This window comes from Calidris pugnax, unplaced genomic scaffold (assembly GCF_001431845.1).
Source record: "Calidris pugnax isolate Ruff unplaced genomic scaffold, ASM143184v1 scaffold148, whole genome shotgun sequence".
In the NCBI taxonomy this organism is placed as follows: domain Eukaryota; kingdom Metazoa; phylum Chordata; class Aves; order Charadriiformes; family Scolopacidae; genus Calidris; species Calidris pugnax.
In genome coordinates, this window is record NW_015090926.1 from 297,133 (window position 1) to 312,794 (window position 15,662).

At 39.0% G+C, this 15,662-nt stretch overlaps 1 protein-coding gene across 5 annotated transcripts in view; it reads right to left on the bottom strand.

The window, feature by feature from the left end:
- Positions 1–3,054: 3,054 nt before the first annotated feature.
- Positions 3,055–15,662, bottom strand: part of APC (adenomatous polyposis coli) — a 100,833-nt gene continuing 88,225 nt past the window's right edge. For 3 of the 5 annotated variants that reach the window (XM_014951464.1, XM_014951465.1, XM_014951463.1), the window contains exon 16: positions 3,055–15,570. In XM_014951464.1, the coding sequence (XP_014806950.1) occupies positions 9,006–15,570 (6,565 nt within the window). In that variant the 3' untranslated portion in view covers positions 3,055–9,005. The remainder of the gene's footprint in view (positions 15,571–15,662) is intronic. The other 2 variants (XM_014951467.1, XM_014951466.1) reach the window with 2 other exon arrangements.

Sequence of the window (15,662 nt, forward strand, 5' to 3'; positions counted from 1 at the left end):
AAATTGTTGGAAATGGAGTTTGTGGATTTACAGATTGGATTATATGGCATACATGACTGACTGCAACACAGGAAGCATGTCTTCTTTTCTGCAGATGCTATTATTACACACCAATCTCCTTTATTCACGGTATCTTGAAACTAGCATGCCTAAAATGAAGCACTGGGTACAGGCATGTCAATTTAATCCCCATCATCGCTGTAGAATGACTTCATTGAGTATGTGGCATCCAGTCACTGCATTTGTTCTAGTGCCATAAGAAATACATTTCAAGCTTGAATTCTGCATATTTCTAGCCTGAGGAGTTCAGAGGCAGAAGTAGGTCACAAAGCACACTAGCTCAGGCACGTTGTAGCTGCATGCGCTTCCCAAGTATCTGCTGTCCCTGACCTCAGAGAATGAATGATGAAGCAATCGAAACCTGACAGCTTTTAAACACTTCAAAGCAGCATGAAGGGAAGGTATAACTCCTGGTGAGGATAGGACTATGTATGTCTGCAGCAAAATTTGAAGATTGCAGATAGTGTTTGTGATTAGTAGCGGGGATACTGGTCTCTGAAAGCTGTGTATAGTTTGGTGAGGATATTCCGCTTGCTGTAACTGCAGTGGAAGGGGAAGTGGCAGGGAGTGAGCACCACGCTGCAGCATCTCAAGGAGAGAATTCCCTCACTGCATACACTGTCAGCAGCAAGTCAGCTGTCCTTAGTCAAACTCTATTTTTACTGTTAAGGGTATGTGGGGAAGAAAAATAGCAAAAGAAAACCCCAAACTAAATAACCCAGCAACAAGAGCCCTGTACGTGTGAAACAGAAATTCAAAGCAGTTGTGTTACAGGCTGGTGCTTTTCACCTGAGACAAATGCAGATGCTCTGACAAGGAGTGGGAGCCCGAGAAAATGTAGATGGTTTGAGGTGACACAGTTCCTCTGTGTTTTACTGGAAGTGTCATGTACAGATGCCAGTTTATTCAGACCTAGTTTACATGTTCACTTTTCTCGAATCTGATGTTACACTGCGTAGTCTGAACACACTAGAAATACCTATATAACAATTAGACTAGTGAAGTCATTTGGGAGGAGATGTATTTTCAGCCGGATTGGTGGAACAGTTCCATAGTGGACTGCAGATACAACGTGGAACAAAAAAAAGGGACATAGAGTGAAATCTTGGTTGGTTCAACAGACACTGAGGGGAAGGGGGTAAGTTGAAAAGGATTTTCTCCGCAATCCTTATAAGCAAGGATTCAAAACATATCTTTTTAAAATAAAATCTAGGGGTTGGGGGAAAAAAAAAAAGAAAAAAAGAAACTGTTCAAAATGGAAACATACTTCATGAAATATGACTTGTAAGGTGGAAATAAAAGGCAAGTGTGAACTAGGTCAGTCCAACAGAGCACTTTCAACAGCATAGAGAAGAGATAAAATAATGCTGTCCTATATTTAGGTTCATAAAACTGGTATTTACTTACCGTGAAACTTCAACATGCAGAATTAACCATACCATGTCGGGCACCACATTGCCAAGACTCTATCTAAATTCCTATTTAGCTGGCAACAGGAGAACTGGCAAAGTGGAAACAGAAAAATAGGGATTTCTACCCATCTCTTATTCCTTCATATTTGCAAGACTAGTCTCTTAAGTATAGACCTCAGTTTTGCACCTAGTCATTCTCTGGCCTTCTGTAGGGGAACTTGCAGCTGTGTAAAGTCACAGTTGTGTACAGTCAGTTTGTAAGATCAAAAGGAACCATCAATCACCTTGTGACACAGTAGTACAGTATTTGCACTGAATTCATAGCTTTCACATAAGCTAAGGGATTTCTATTTGTAAGAATTCCAAATGACTTAAAACACTCAAAAGTGTCAAATCTATCATGGTTGTTCAGCTGCTCAATTATGGTAAGACAAAAAGATACTAACTCCCTTCCATCACGCAATGAAAAAAAATAATAAAAGATTTTTAAAAGGGAGTTTTTTTGGCATTCATACTATGGCTTAATTTTTCCATCTTCCGGCTCTTCCATAGCTACTTCCACTCTAAATGTGTGCCACCACAGACCTTATCAGTAATCTCGGTAAGATGCACAGGCAAATCTGAATTCTGTGTTTCAGTGTATCCAAACTGCCCCCAACGATGTGCTGTTTGTACAGAGGATTGTTAGAAGAAGGAACGGAATTAGGCATAAATGACCTTGATTTGGTTTAAATGTAACCACTCAAAATCTTGTTTTCATGATCCCTACTGACTTTAAAACTGCAAGTGATAGTAATAATAATTTTTCTTTATTCTGAACAAATGTTTAAATTACTAGCAAGGGAATTTAATTTTTTGCATATAAATCAAGATTTAAGTGCATCTTTCTCTAGAATACTTCAGTGGTAAGGTACCAGCTAATCAGTCCTGGAATTAGAACACATCTTCTTAACTATGAAACAGAGCACTACAAATGCTAGAAAACAAAGTAAATCAGCAACAGTGCCTTTTTTGTTGTTGTTTAAATGCTTCTACCTATATCAAAGCCTAAAGTGAAGGTAAGATTGCAAAATTTGCACATATTTATAAATACATACTTGTGTGTGTGTTGGGAATTAAACAATCCAGGTCCCTAACAGTCTCTAATCAGGGACTAACGAATGCGTTCATTATGGAACAGAAAGACTTTGGAATTAATGGAGCCTCTGCTATGTTTACGAGTCATAATGAAATAAGCCTTCTTGCTGACCTCTTGCAAGTCACAGAGAGCTTATGGAATGACACTGGATTGGAACTAGATTTTGTTTTGTGCAGTTTGTTCTAAAATGAAACATGGACAAGAACAGGGAGGTTTACTTAGGAACAGCATGTCTCTGAGCTCCTTTTTTCCAGTTCTTATTTGTCTGAAATGTGATCACCACCAAAACAAAAACACGTGCTTTTTTAGAGCATTTGTTCTGATATGCTGAATCATTGCTTAAGTGTCTCAATGGCAACTTCCCTTTTAAATGAAATCATATTGTTAATACAGCAAACAGACACCTAACTTTCAGCAGTAGCCAAGAAAACAATTCCACTCTGACAAGGTGCAATCAGGAGGAAATTTTATATAACACTGCAAGTAATAAATAAATTATGCATAGCAAGACTAAATTCAGAATAAGTATACTGTTAAACAAAATACATTAGAATAGTTGAAGAAAGAATTAATTACAGAGTTAGGATATAAACAGTAATGCATTTCAGGCAGAAGCAAACAACAAAACTGAAGCAAAGATAATTGTGGGCAGAGTTTGTTCAAGAGAAACAGCATTTACAGGTGGGAAAATGCATTTGATCTCAGTGGATGACAATTTAATTACTTGCAGAGAACGAGCACAAGCTTTATGCATATTGAATTCCACCAAAAAGTAGGGCATTAGAGATACTGTTTGTATGTATGGCTTGAGGTCTGGACAGAAGTGCATTTTACTGAGTGAACAAGCTCCCTCTACCCTCATTGCAATTCCACTGCCACTCAAGCAGATTGCTGTCACGAACAGCAAAATTACTCTGATTTCCTGAAATTTTGAAGTGGCAGAAATTCATAAGCACATAAGGCTGTAACTGTGTGGAAATTTCCCAAGAAAGGCAATTTGCAAAACTATGCTAGGGAGGCATTACCCAGTCTTAGAGTAAGTAAACAGCACATCTGGTAGGTTGAAAGTTGACAGCACAAAACCTATGTATTAAGTCCATACCTTATATTCATTTTGGCATCACTAATAAATCGACACCTACATTAATTACTGTTGTGAACTCTTAAGCTCTTCTGCACCACACCAAATCCCCTTGCACTTCCAATATGTAAACAAACACAACACATAGCCAGTTAACTTACCATTCTGACTAAAAATTCAACCTCAACTACATAACATTCTCTATAAACACATTTACAGATACAATCTGTTATTCTGCATATAGGAGACTATGAAGCAGGAATTATATTTCTACGTGATTTGAAATGGAAAAAAAAAAAAAAAGACATGTGGGCATCTCTTCTGGCTAAACATAAAAGTGCAAAAAAGATGGCTGTGGAACCAGAGAGTGAATATGTTTGAGTAATTTGGTATTAAGTAGGTCTTCAAAGTTTTAAGCATGTGGAGGAACTCATGCTTCATATTAACTGAGACTTCATTTGTATTTGCAGCTTCATCCAAATCACACATCTCATCAAGAACAAAGCTGTCAGGTGGATGCAAGGCAATACAGCAGACACATGAAGAAGTTATCTTTAGGTGGAAGTCTACACGCAATTGCAAGAGATGCTCTTGTGGCTGTTCACACTATTCAATGAAAGCTAAATGAGAAAACGACAGTTTGAGAGGCATCTAGTAACAAGAGAATAGAAGAGCTTGTAAGAGTCCACCTAAGCATTTTCCAGATCATCGCTGCAAGTAGCACTGTCTTCGTTAGGAAGGGAGATGTTCTCTCCCTCTTCAAGCCCCTTCCAGAAAACAACTAGTTGCAAAAAATCTTTTTACTGGAAGCATTTACTGCATCGAATTTAATATTGCAAATTTAAAAATCATTACCTAGGAGTTTACATATGGTAGGACTTTGGGTATTTTTGATGAAGAAATACTTCTTTTCCACAAGCACAAACTGTAGACTGATGCAATACTTCTGAAGGTAGTTGTCAGGATTTCCAGGATAAAGGACATACCCAAACATAATATATTTAAATGCAAAATGCTAAGGGCCATTAGGCAGAAGTTCAGAGTGAACAATAGTTTAGAGTAAAAAAAACCCAATTTGCTTTTACTGTCTCAAAAAGGGTGAAGAACAGGTCTAAAACTTGGCATATCAACTTAAAATTGCCTGCAATGGCTTGATCCAACTCACCATCCATAAAGAAAACTATCCCAACCTCTTTCTACAAGTCCTAGCTGGTTTTTTGTGTTTTTTTTTTTTTCCTTTTTTTTCCCTTTTGGCTCAGGTGGCACTTGTCCCAGCTCTGCTCTAAGCAAATTCAGTACTCAGTGCAGCACGAATCCTCAGTTCTGCTGGGAAAGAGGCGAGCTAGTGCACTGAGGCCAGACGAGAGCCAGGATTCACAGCCAGGAGCACGGGAGGGAAGGGAGAAGAAAAAAACTTCTAACAGTGTGTGCCGTGTCTTCGATTCTAGAAATAGTATGGATCTTAATCCTTAATGAAGAAGCTAATACACTGTTATCTTCTTGGTAACCCCAATTTCTCACTTCTCTAAAATGGTCCCTTTTCTTTCCTTCCCCCTTTACCCATGACACAGCAACAAACTTCCCAAAGCCATTAAAGATACCAGTCTATGTTGGAAGAATACTGTTGCTTACACTGAAGTTTATAGCAGAAACTATACTTGTCTCCTGCAGCCAAATCCTGCTTGAAACAATATTCCAATCTCACAAGGAAATCCTGGCAAGGCTTTCATTTTTTACGATGTGAACTCTTAACAGAGTTTTGAAAATTATCTTTAAGTTTTCAGGGGAAAATACTCAGATAGAGAACTGCACACGAAAACCAGAAATAGATTAGTTCCCCTTTAAAGTTTGTAATATTTAGTCAGACGAGCTCTCACAGAAATTGAGCAATAACCTTAACTGTGGCACACTGCAAGAAATTAAAATGAAAGTACATTTTAAAAAGTGAACTGATTACTATTTGTGGGGAGGTCATATTTGTGCTTTTCACATCAAGCTGTTAAGTCAGTCTGAAATGAGCTTTATGAGTGAATTTTCAGTATAAACTGATTATTAAGTTCAAGTTTTGATATGTTCTGGATATGGTAAGCTAATTCAAGGACAACTAGAGGTCTGAACGCAAGTCATAAAAATCCTACCAAAATCTGTAGGAAGAAAGGCAGTGCATCCCAGAATAACAGTAAAATAAGTCTTGGTTTCCTTAGCTCCTTGTTTTTTCTTTGTTTTGCCTTGACATAAATAATGTCCTCTTACCTGCTGCAGCAACTTCATAAAATCAAGGAACAAGAGTAAATCTTTAGCAGCATAAATCAAATCTGACTATCATAAATCTAGACATCATTAACAAAATCCAAGACCAAATATACTTATTACAGCCATTTTTCTTTTTCTTTTTTTTTTTTTTTGATTTTATATTTCTGGGATCTGGTTTTACAGTTAAGCTTAGAATATAACTTTGTATCCTCATCACTAACATAAATCAAACATCATGGATGTCCTTAAATATTCTAAAAGGCTCTTAGTGGATATTAAGTATTTTCAATAAAGAATCAGAGAGATGTAGATCTGGAAGGGATTCCAAAGATCACCTGAGCCCATCTCTGCATACAGGCAATATGAAATATACTATATAGTCCATCCCTATGAGATGTTTTGTAAACCTCTTCTTAAAACTTCTATAATGGAAATTTAACAACTCCCATGGGAAGCATATTTTCATGTATTACTACCCTTATAATTGGAAAGTTTCTCTCATCTGTCTTTGCTACAAATATAGGGTACTTAGGAGGATATTAAGAGAAACTTTCCAATTATAATGATCATGAAGTACCTCCAAGACTATCTAGAGAAGCCACTAAAATTTTCAAAGACATTCTGGTGTTTGATACGCATACAATTATTTATTGTTTCGCCTCATCATCTCCTGATTCCTTCAGTTATAAAAATGAAATCAGCATTTCTTTACTGAGATTGAGTTTAAATTGACAGGACACAGATACAAAGTCAGTGTGAAACAGCTATCCTGGATTATGTGGTATGTCTTCATATTAGTAGTTAAAAGCTCAGCACAAAAAAAAAAAAAGTATCACGATTTATAAGAAAAGTGGTTTTGCATTTTAAACTCAAGGAGAGTTCTGTCTTCCACCAGGAAGTCCTGACTTTGAACACATCACATAATCTGTGCCTCTGGTTCATCTTTAAAAGGACACTAATATTAAATTTAAAAGTTTTGTGAAGACACTATATGCAAAATATTTCAAATGCTAATAACAAGGAGCGCTGCTTGTTAACAGATTCACCAGATGATACAGAAACATGGCATGTCATAAACCTGACAGGAAACAAAGAAGGAAAGAGCAAGTAAGATGCCACTTCTGCCAAACAGGTATTTTTTGGTATTGGCTTCTAACTTTTATCTAAATTGACTTCTGCTGATAGCATCTCAATTCAGTTCATACGCAGTGCATGTCTTATGGTGAATTCAAGATAAGAATTGATTTGTTTCGGTATCAGATGAAGTACAAAAGCCGCAGATGTGATACACTCTGCAACTGTGTTAAAGCTACCATAAAGGTAAATTGCTCTATTTCAGGGCTTCCTGAAAGCAGGGCATTTTGAATCCTGAATATCGAATACTTAGAACTTTAGAATAGTCCAGTTGAGATACAACAAAACTGACATATCTTCATGGTTTGTTCTATCATGCACAGAATGGTTAATGTTCTGTTCTCTCATATTTCTATTTTAAACAAATTCTCATCTAAATTCAGACTATATTTATATTCTTAAAGCACAAATCTGTCTTTTCCGCATTGTTCTAGCACAAACCATATTCACATCAAAAAGGCTTAAGGCAGCAAATGTCCTGGTTTGTGTATAAAAATGTTTCTCTACCATGATAACTAATTTCTTGCTGCCATGGGATTCCTGTGATATTTTTCCCTTCATAATTTTTAAAAAATAAATTAAAAAAATGCATGAAGATTTCAAAAAGAATTAAAATTTCATCTTATAGTCACTATCTCACATTCTATATTATTCCCCCCAATTAAAAAAAAACTTTTGTTTTACAAATATTATTTTTATAGATACAATATTTTTTCAGGCTTGCAGTTACGAAAGCAATTATACTGCTTGGCTACTGGAAATACCCTGCCTTTAGCCTTGTTATGCACCTGAGATGTGTGAAACTGTCTCAATTACAAATATACTACAGAAGACCTAGGGCCTGATCCTGCAAATGTTATAAGCATCCTACAACAGCCATTTGTCATTGATAAGGAAGAACAAATATTGGAGGTTCAAGATTCTGCTGGATCAGGCCTTAAGTGTAAGTGCATTATACAACACATTATATGGTGACATCTCAAAATAAAATACTGTATTTTTATGTAATGCAGAAGTAACACACACAATTTACATATAGTAATAATTTATTCTGAAATGTTTTTTTTAGTCTCTGTTGAGACATCCCCCATGTCTCATTAATAAAGAGCAGCCATCTCACCTCAAATACCAGAATATACAACAAGTTACAGCATAGCAAAAAAATTCTACCTACTTTAAGATAAAATCTAATTCGGGTAAAATAATTTTGTTCAAGGTTTTACAGTTACACAGTTTTCCTTTTTTTTTTTTTTTTTTTGGAGCACAAAGAAAGTGTAAATTGCTACACCATAACTATCTATGCACATTATGTGACCACAGAAATGTTAATCTTTACTTCAGAAAATGAACCATCAGTTCCATTCATGCAGAAAAGCAGGCTGGGAAAGCTTGTTCAGCGGAAACCATATTACTGTGAATTTCACAGCCACATGATTAATTATTGGATTAGATGGACTCACAAATACTAAAACTGAGTATACTTTTTTGCATAAATAATACCAATTCTTCCCTGATGTAGTTTAGTCAGTCTGTAATCTAGAAATGATTGATAAAGCAATATGACTGTATCATCTCTACCTGTAATGTTCCGTGATTTCAACGACAAGCAATATTTAAAGGAATATGGGATGGGATGCTAATTAAATACATGTTAAACATACTGTACAAATATATTTGCGTTAGCAATTTTATTCCAAACTGTCAATCAGGTATTCCTCCAAAATATTACCAGTGAAGACAAAGTATACTATCAAATATGGCTTCCAGAACAAGGACCCTCTAACAAGAATCAAACCTATTTACAACAAATAGAAACAACAACAACAACAAAAAAAATCGATCCCCAATGTTTAGTTTCATTTGAAACTGAAAATTTCTAAATAGCTGCTGTATATAATACATCAGTTTTATCTACTTTTTGTTGCACTTAAACAGAAGTTACCAGGTAAGAGCCAGAGTGACGCTTAGGACTCTGAGTTCCACTGGAGTCTGGATTTTCAGACTTGGAGTCGCGTTTCTTCGTGGTGTTATTTACCGGTGTTGGTATTTGTGACGGCCGAGCAGAGCTATTGTCCACGCTACTCTTCCTGCGGCTTGGATTGTAGTTGAAAGGAGTCACTCTTGCTGCAACAGCACCAATGGGGGAGCTATGTTTGCTTGAGCTACTGGAACTGAACGGTGTACGCTCACTTACAGTACTTTCATTATTTTCTGGTGCAGGAACAGGATTATTCTGCAGAGGCTTTGTTTCGGTGCCTTTCTTGTCTGGACTGTCCATCTGAAAGAAAGAGTTCAGACGGTTTTCTAAACCAACGGTACGAACAGGAGCACCTCCATTCCCGGGGGTTTGTTTTTCTTGAATCTCTTTAGAATCTTTACCATTCACGCCCCCTTTCTCTGAAACGCTGTCAATAACAGGGGGAGTATTTCCAGTGGGGGACCTTCCAGATCGAGGATTGTTAATTGGGCAGTCCTCTATCCTCACCCACACGTCCTCTGTCTTAGAGACAGCTGGTGCCATCTGATAGATGAGAGTTTTGGAATCAGAGCCATTTGTGGCACCTGAGGAAGAATGCTGAGGATCATTCATTATCTGAGGAATTTCATTTTCTTTTATTTTTCTCCAAGTACCTTTTGCTGGTGCTTGGCTTTCTTTATTTTGCTTGTGTCCAGAAACAGAACTTCCATGTTGCTTTTCATCTTCACTTTTTGCCTTTTCACTGGATTCTGAGGAAGCTGACAGAATTGAGGAGGAACTTCCAGTTCTTCGCCAAGTGCTTACACGAGGAAGTGATGAAGAATGCTTACTATGCTCACGCTTCCACGTTCCTGATCTATTGATCAGCAATCTGGATGGACTCTCGGAATGAGAACGAGCTATGTCATGACGTTTTGCTGGTCTCCCGTCATATTCTACAGAAGGGCTCAGATTAGGGGGTAATTTTCGCCAACCACCAGTCGGGGCAGTTGAATGAGTGGACAGAGACATATCAGGAAGAGAAGGACTTAAAACAGGGGTCTGTAGTTGGGACCTGGTGGGAGAATCCGGCCTGGAAGGAGACAGGGATTCAAATGAAGCTGACTCTTCTAATTTCCGTCTTAGAGTGGGACTTGGAGCTTCTTTAATAAAAGTTGACTGACGAACGAGAACAGGTCTCTCTGATCTGTCAGATTCACTTCCGCTAGATTTTGTGGATGACATTCTGGATAATTCAGTCTTTTTGTTTGATCCACCACTGCTGAGAGCTTGGTTTAACCCTTTTGAAGCAGACTCACTTCGTGGAATGCTACTAGTACTCTTAGGTAAGGCAGTTTGCTTTGTAAGGTTTTGCTGGCTCATCTGCCTGCCTGGTGATGTGTACGACATTCTACCTGAACTTGAAGATTTAGTTGAAGCTGTGCTGGGAGATGATGTCCGTGGCAACTGAGACAGTTTGTTGGGAGGACTTATACCATTTCTTCCTGGGGAAATTGAGTTTCGGCCGGGAGATTGCAGAGGCCTACTTAATGGCTGCTGTTGAGGTCTAGAAGGAGTGGAGTCTCTAGATCCTGATCTAGAAGGTCCTTTACTTGATCCACTCTGGTTCAACCCTGATGGTTGCCTAGTTATAGGAGCTGGCTCAGGTTTCACTGATGACTTGACTCCTCTTGGAGAACTAGTCAAACTTTGGCCTTCACTGGGACTCTTGGAGTTCGTGTTTTTGAGTGGGGGACCTTTCTTGGAAACAGGACTAGTACTTGAAGAACTATTTCGAACTCCCGGAATATGGATCATTGTCCTACCACGTGAAATTGAAGGCACGCTTGTCTGTTGTGGTTGCTTCAGCTGACTTGAAACTTCTGAATTGGAGCGAGCTTTTCCTGTAATTACACTTTTGTACACTTTCTTGCCTCCTTTGATTCCCTTGCTTTCCGATTCTACTTTTTTAGACTCCAGTGTACTCTTCTCTCCTGGCTTAAGAATTCTTGGACCTTTATTACTAGTGAAAGGCTTTTCTTCTTGGTCTGGAGTAAGATGAAATGGTGACCCTAGAGAAATACCAGATTTTAATGAAAGGATAGAATCAGAGTCTGATGAAGCTTGTCTAGAGAGCGATGCAGCAGCCGCAGCTTGATGCAAGCTACTAACTATAGAATTTGCACCTTCTTGTATAGCTTTCCAATCAAAGTTCTCTGAATCAGGTGAGAAACCATGTTCTGAATCTGGCCTCTGTATCTCTCTTAAATCCAGTGTTAAATCTTCTGCCAATATACCGCCTGTATTTCTAGAATTATTTTTTTCACTTTCACTCTTTATTCTTGAGGGTTTTTTCTTTTTAGGCATAGCAGAACTAATGCATTCCTGCAAAAGATCATCTTCTGAGTCAATACTAAGAGAACTCAGAGAGCTGTTTCTAGAGAAACATACAGGAGTATCTTCAACATGAAATGATTTCGGTGCATAACCAGAAGTCTGTGGCCTGTTTGATTCCATCTGTGAATCAGGAGCCTCAGTGCGTTTTTCAGGTTCCCCTTCTTTATTGTTGTTGTTTTCTTGATCAATATCACTGAGTGAACTAAGAGATGAGTTGCGAGAAAAGCAAACAGGTGTGTTTTCGATAGCAAAATTCTGCATTTTCTCATCCGTTGCTGCTCCTCTGTCTGGAATATCTTTAGCTGATGGAGAGAAAGTTTTAGGCTGGCTTCTGCCTGTTGGGTGCTTTTGACAAACTTGTGTCCTGTTACTTGGCTGCTGATTTGAAGACTGTTCTGGATTAGCACAGTCTTTAGTTTCTGTTTCTTTTGCTTCTTTTGCTTTTCTTAATTCTGCCTTCTCCCTTGAAAGGTCAACATCATCATCATCAAAATCTAAAGAACTTAAGGAATCATTCCGTGAAAAACAGTACGGAGTTCCCTCAATAGGTGTGTAATGATGAGGGGAATCAAATGCAAAGCTTCCTCTTACACGCTCTTCGTTATTTGGCAATTTCTCATTAAAATCTCTTGAATTGTTTTTAAGATTCTGTTTCTTTGCATCTCTGTTCTCTGGATAGCTTCTTTCATTGTTAATATTGCTTTTAGGCTCTGTAGGTTTTCTTATACGTGCTCTGTACTCATTATTTTGGGGAACCGGCTTTACTGGTGATGTTGGCTTCTTTTTCTCACCTTCTGCTTGGTTTTTATTACTTGAAGATGCTTGTTGAATTTGATCCATTATCTTCTTCACTCTGAAAGGTTTGTGACTTTTTCCTTTTGGCATAGCTGAGTTAATGCACTCAGCCAGAATATCACCCTCTTCTGTTTTGTCATCATCCAGGCTGGGGGGAGTCACCGTTGAGCTTTTTGCTCTCTGAGAGTCATCAGTGCTTCTACCTTCTGTAGGAATGGTGTCTCGCTTCTCAAATTCCCCTGACTCTGCTCCCGTACCCACAGTATCTACGTTGGCCAACTCGCTTGGGGGTGACTCTATGGTGAGATCACTCAGAGACGTAGCTGTTGAAAAGTTTATTGGTGTACCCTCAACACAATACACCCGTGGCATATCATCTCCCGGTGTGAAACTCACATGCTTTTGTGATTGCAGTCTGCTTTGTGAAGGCAAAAGTTTGTAAACTGGCAACTGGCTGGGCTTTCTGGCTACAGGAGGAGGCATTTTTGGAGCAGATGCTTGAGAAGGCTTTTTGGCTTTACGTGAAGACTTTGTTGGCATTGCAGAAATAATACATGCTTCCAGTATTTCAATATCATCATCATCATCAGAATCATCCAGAATGTCTTTTTCTGCTTCAATAGGCTTGTCCGCTTTCTTCTCTTGGCTGTCCTTTGTATCATCTGACTGTTCAGGTTCTGCTTCGTTTCCATGTTCATTTTCATGAACCGGAGGCATTATTCTTAACTCTACATCTTTCTGTATAAACGGCTCATCAAGACTCAGAGCACTCAGGCTAGAAGAGCAAGAAAACCCATCCGGTGTACTTTCTGTGGCAAAATGTAATAGTGTATCAGCGTCAGGCAGGACCTGAACTCTTTGAACAGCTGCATTTACAGCTGCCTGTCTAGGACCAGGCTCTCTCTTCTCCGCACTGGGTACTTTACCTTTGGCTACATCTCTTTTCACTTGAACTCCTTGAGCAGGAGGTGGTGTTTTACTTCGGCTTGGAGGCATTGTTTGTCCAGGGCTGTCTGGAAGGTCACTGGGACTTATAATACCACTCACCATTCCACTGCAAGGCTCACTTTGAACTGAACTAGCAATTGAACGGCTTTCAAAACTGTCCAGGGAACTTACAGAAGTACATCTGCTGAACATGAGTGGTGTTTCCTGCACATAGTGTTCTGGTGGGCTTTTAGGAGTCTGGGCACCACTCTTTGAGGGAGATTTGGCACCCGAAGAAAATTCAACAGCTTTATGTCTAGAGGAATCAGAAGGAGACAAACTAGAAGTCTGAAGTCTGCTGGATTTTGTTCTGATGTGCTGTGATGTTGATGTGATTTCACTTACTGCACCTTCTGCAGACAGAGCCCCACCGTTATCCTTTAGTTCTGCTATCTGTAGTGTGTTGTTAGCATCTGTCACACGAGTGGATTGATCACGTCCTATTTCATCTTCAGCTGATGACAAAGATGACAGAGAGCTACACCTTGAAAAACATATTGGGGTATCTTCCACACAGTAAGTTTGTATAGTTTCCTGATTGATAGAGGGAGTTTTACAGGAGGCAGTCTTTTGCGCGTGGCCACCTCTGCCCTGTGCAGAATTTGGATGAAGCTGATTCTGTCTCTTTGAACCAGCTGAGGGGGCTGATGTGCTCCCACTGCTTGAGGAAATATGGTCAGTTTTAGTGCTTTGTACCGAAGAAGTCTTTGGAAAAGTAAAAGATGGCTTCTGAGAAGAAGGAGGAACTTCTGTTGAGTATTTTAAACTATAATCAATAGGCTGATCGACATGATGTTCCTCTTCGTTGTACTTTATGCTATAATTAGTCGGTCTGTCTTCCTCCTCATGCTGTTCCTCCTCAGAGTAACGTTCACTATAGTTGGTTGGCTTATCATCATCATAATCATCAACCTGGCACAAGGACTGGTTTACTTTCTGATTCATTCCAAGAGTTGAGCTTACTCTGTTCTGATCTGAACTATTGGATCCTCTTGATCTAAAGGAAGAAACACACTCTTGTGGTCCAAAAGGTGACTGATATTTCATGTGTTTATCATCTCCACTTTCAGCATACACCGGGTAGGTGGCACTTTGGCCCCTTGACTGCCTTTGTTCATTTTGTTTCATTTCTTCGTCTATTATATGCTTAGGCCTTGCCCATCTTTCATTCTGAGAAGGACTTTGTCTTCCAGAATTCAACTGTTCATCTGAGTATTTAAGACTATAATTAATAGGAGTGTCCAGCTCTCCATCATTGTCGTCCATATGATTTGCACTATGAATCTTATGTGCCAAGTCAGCTGGGTATTGACCATAACTACAAAATTTACTTTCATCATCTTCGGAGTAAGATTCAATGGAAGGTTTCATTTGGCCTCTTTTACCATAGCCATCGCTGCTGCTGACACTATTTAAACTATCATTTGAAGCTCTCTTGTATTCCATTTTTGTATAAGGCACAGGACATGTCCTGTTTGAATTCTCGGATTTAGGAAAGTATGCATTTGAGTGAGTATGGGCAGTGGCTGACCTCCTTGGGGCATTTCTGTCCTCTGTCAAACAGTGCATTTCAGAAGCGGAACCGGAACTTCTGTCTTCTTGTGGAATATGCATGCTTGTTACTTCTTCCATAACTTTGGCGATCTGAGCCGCAGCAGTAGAAATCTGCATTCCTATTCTCTTAGAGGAGTTCCCAGTATTCTCTGCAGTGGGATGATAGGTATTTAAGCCTACTGCTCGATCCCTATCAAGACTTCTGTCTTTCTCAGACCGAGAATTTTCTATGTTTCCTCTATTGGAAGAGGAGGAGCCAGGCAATACCGTAGTATTTAAATATGGCGAAAGCACAGTCATATTACCAGCATTAAAACTCTCTGTTCTGCATATACTATCATCATGCCGACTGGAGTCCAAGACATACTCGCTGTACAGATTTTGCTTATGTCTCTGCTTATTACGGTGAGATGCTTTCGGGCTTAAATTATCTATATTGTCAAACGTCTCTGATAAATGCTGAGCATCTAATTCTGCTTCCAGTGCCTTCTGTTTTCTGACGTGAAGAGATGGTAAGCTCGATCCTGGAGACATAATGTTGGCATCCTTGTATTTTGCTGGCCTGTTTGCCATGAGGTTTCTCAGAGCTGCAGCACTACCCATGGCTATCATTTTGTGTTTGGAGTGAATGAGATTTTTCAGCATGCTAACTGCTCCCATGTCCCACAGCGCCTCCTGATCCTTCGCGTTCCGTGCAGAGAGATTCCACAGGGTCCCACACGCATTACTGACTATTGTCAGGCTGTGTGACTTCAAGTGTTGCAGCAAGGTTTGTAAGCAGCTGTTCTCTCGCAAGATTTGCCTGGTGTTGAGTAATTGAAAACAAACATTGGTAAGTGGTGTTTCAAAAGGATAAAAGACAAAGCAAAACAAAAACCTATTATCTTAGAGGCA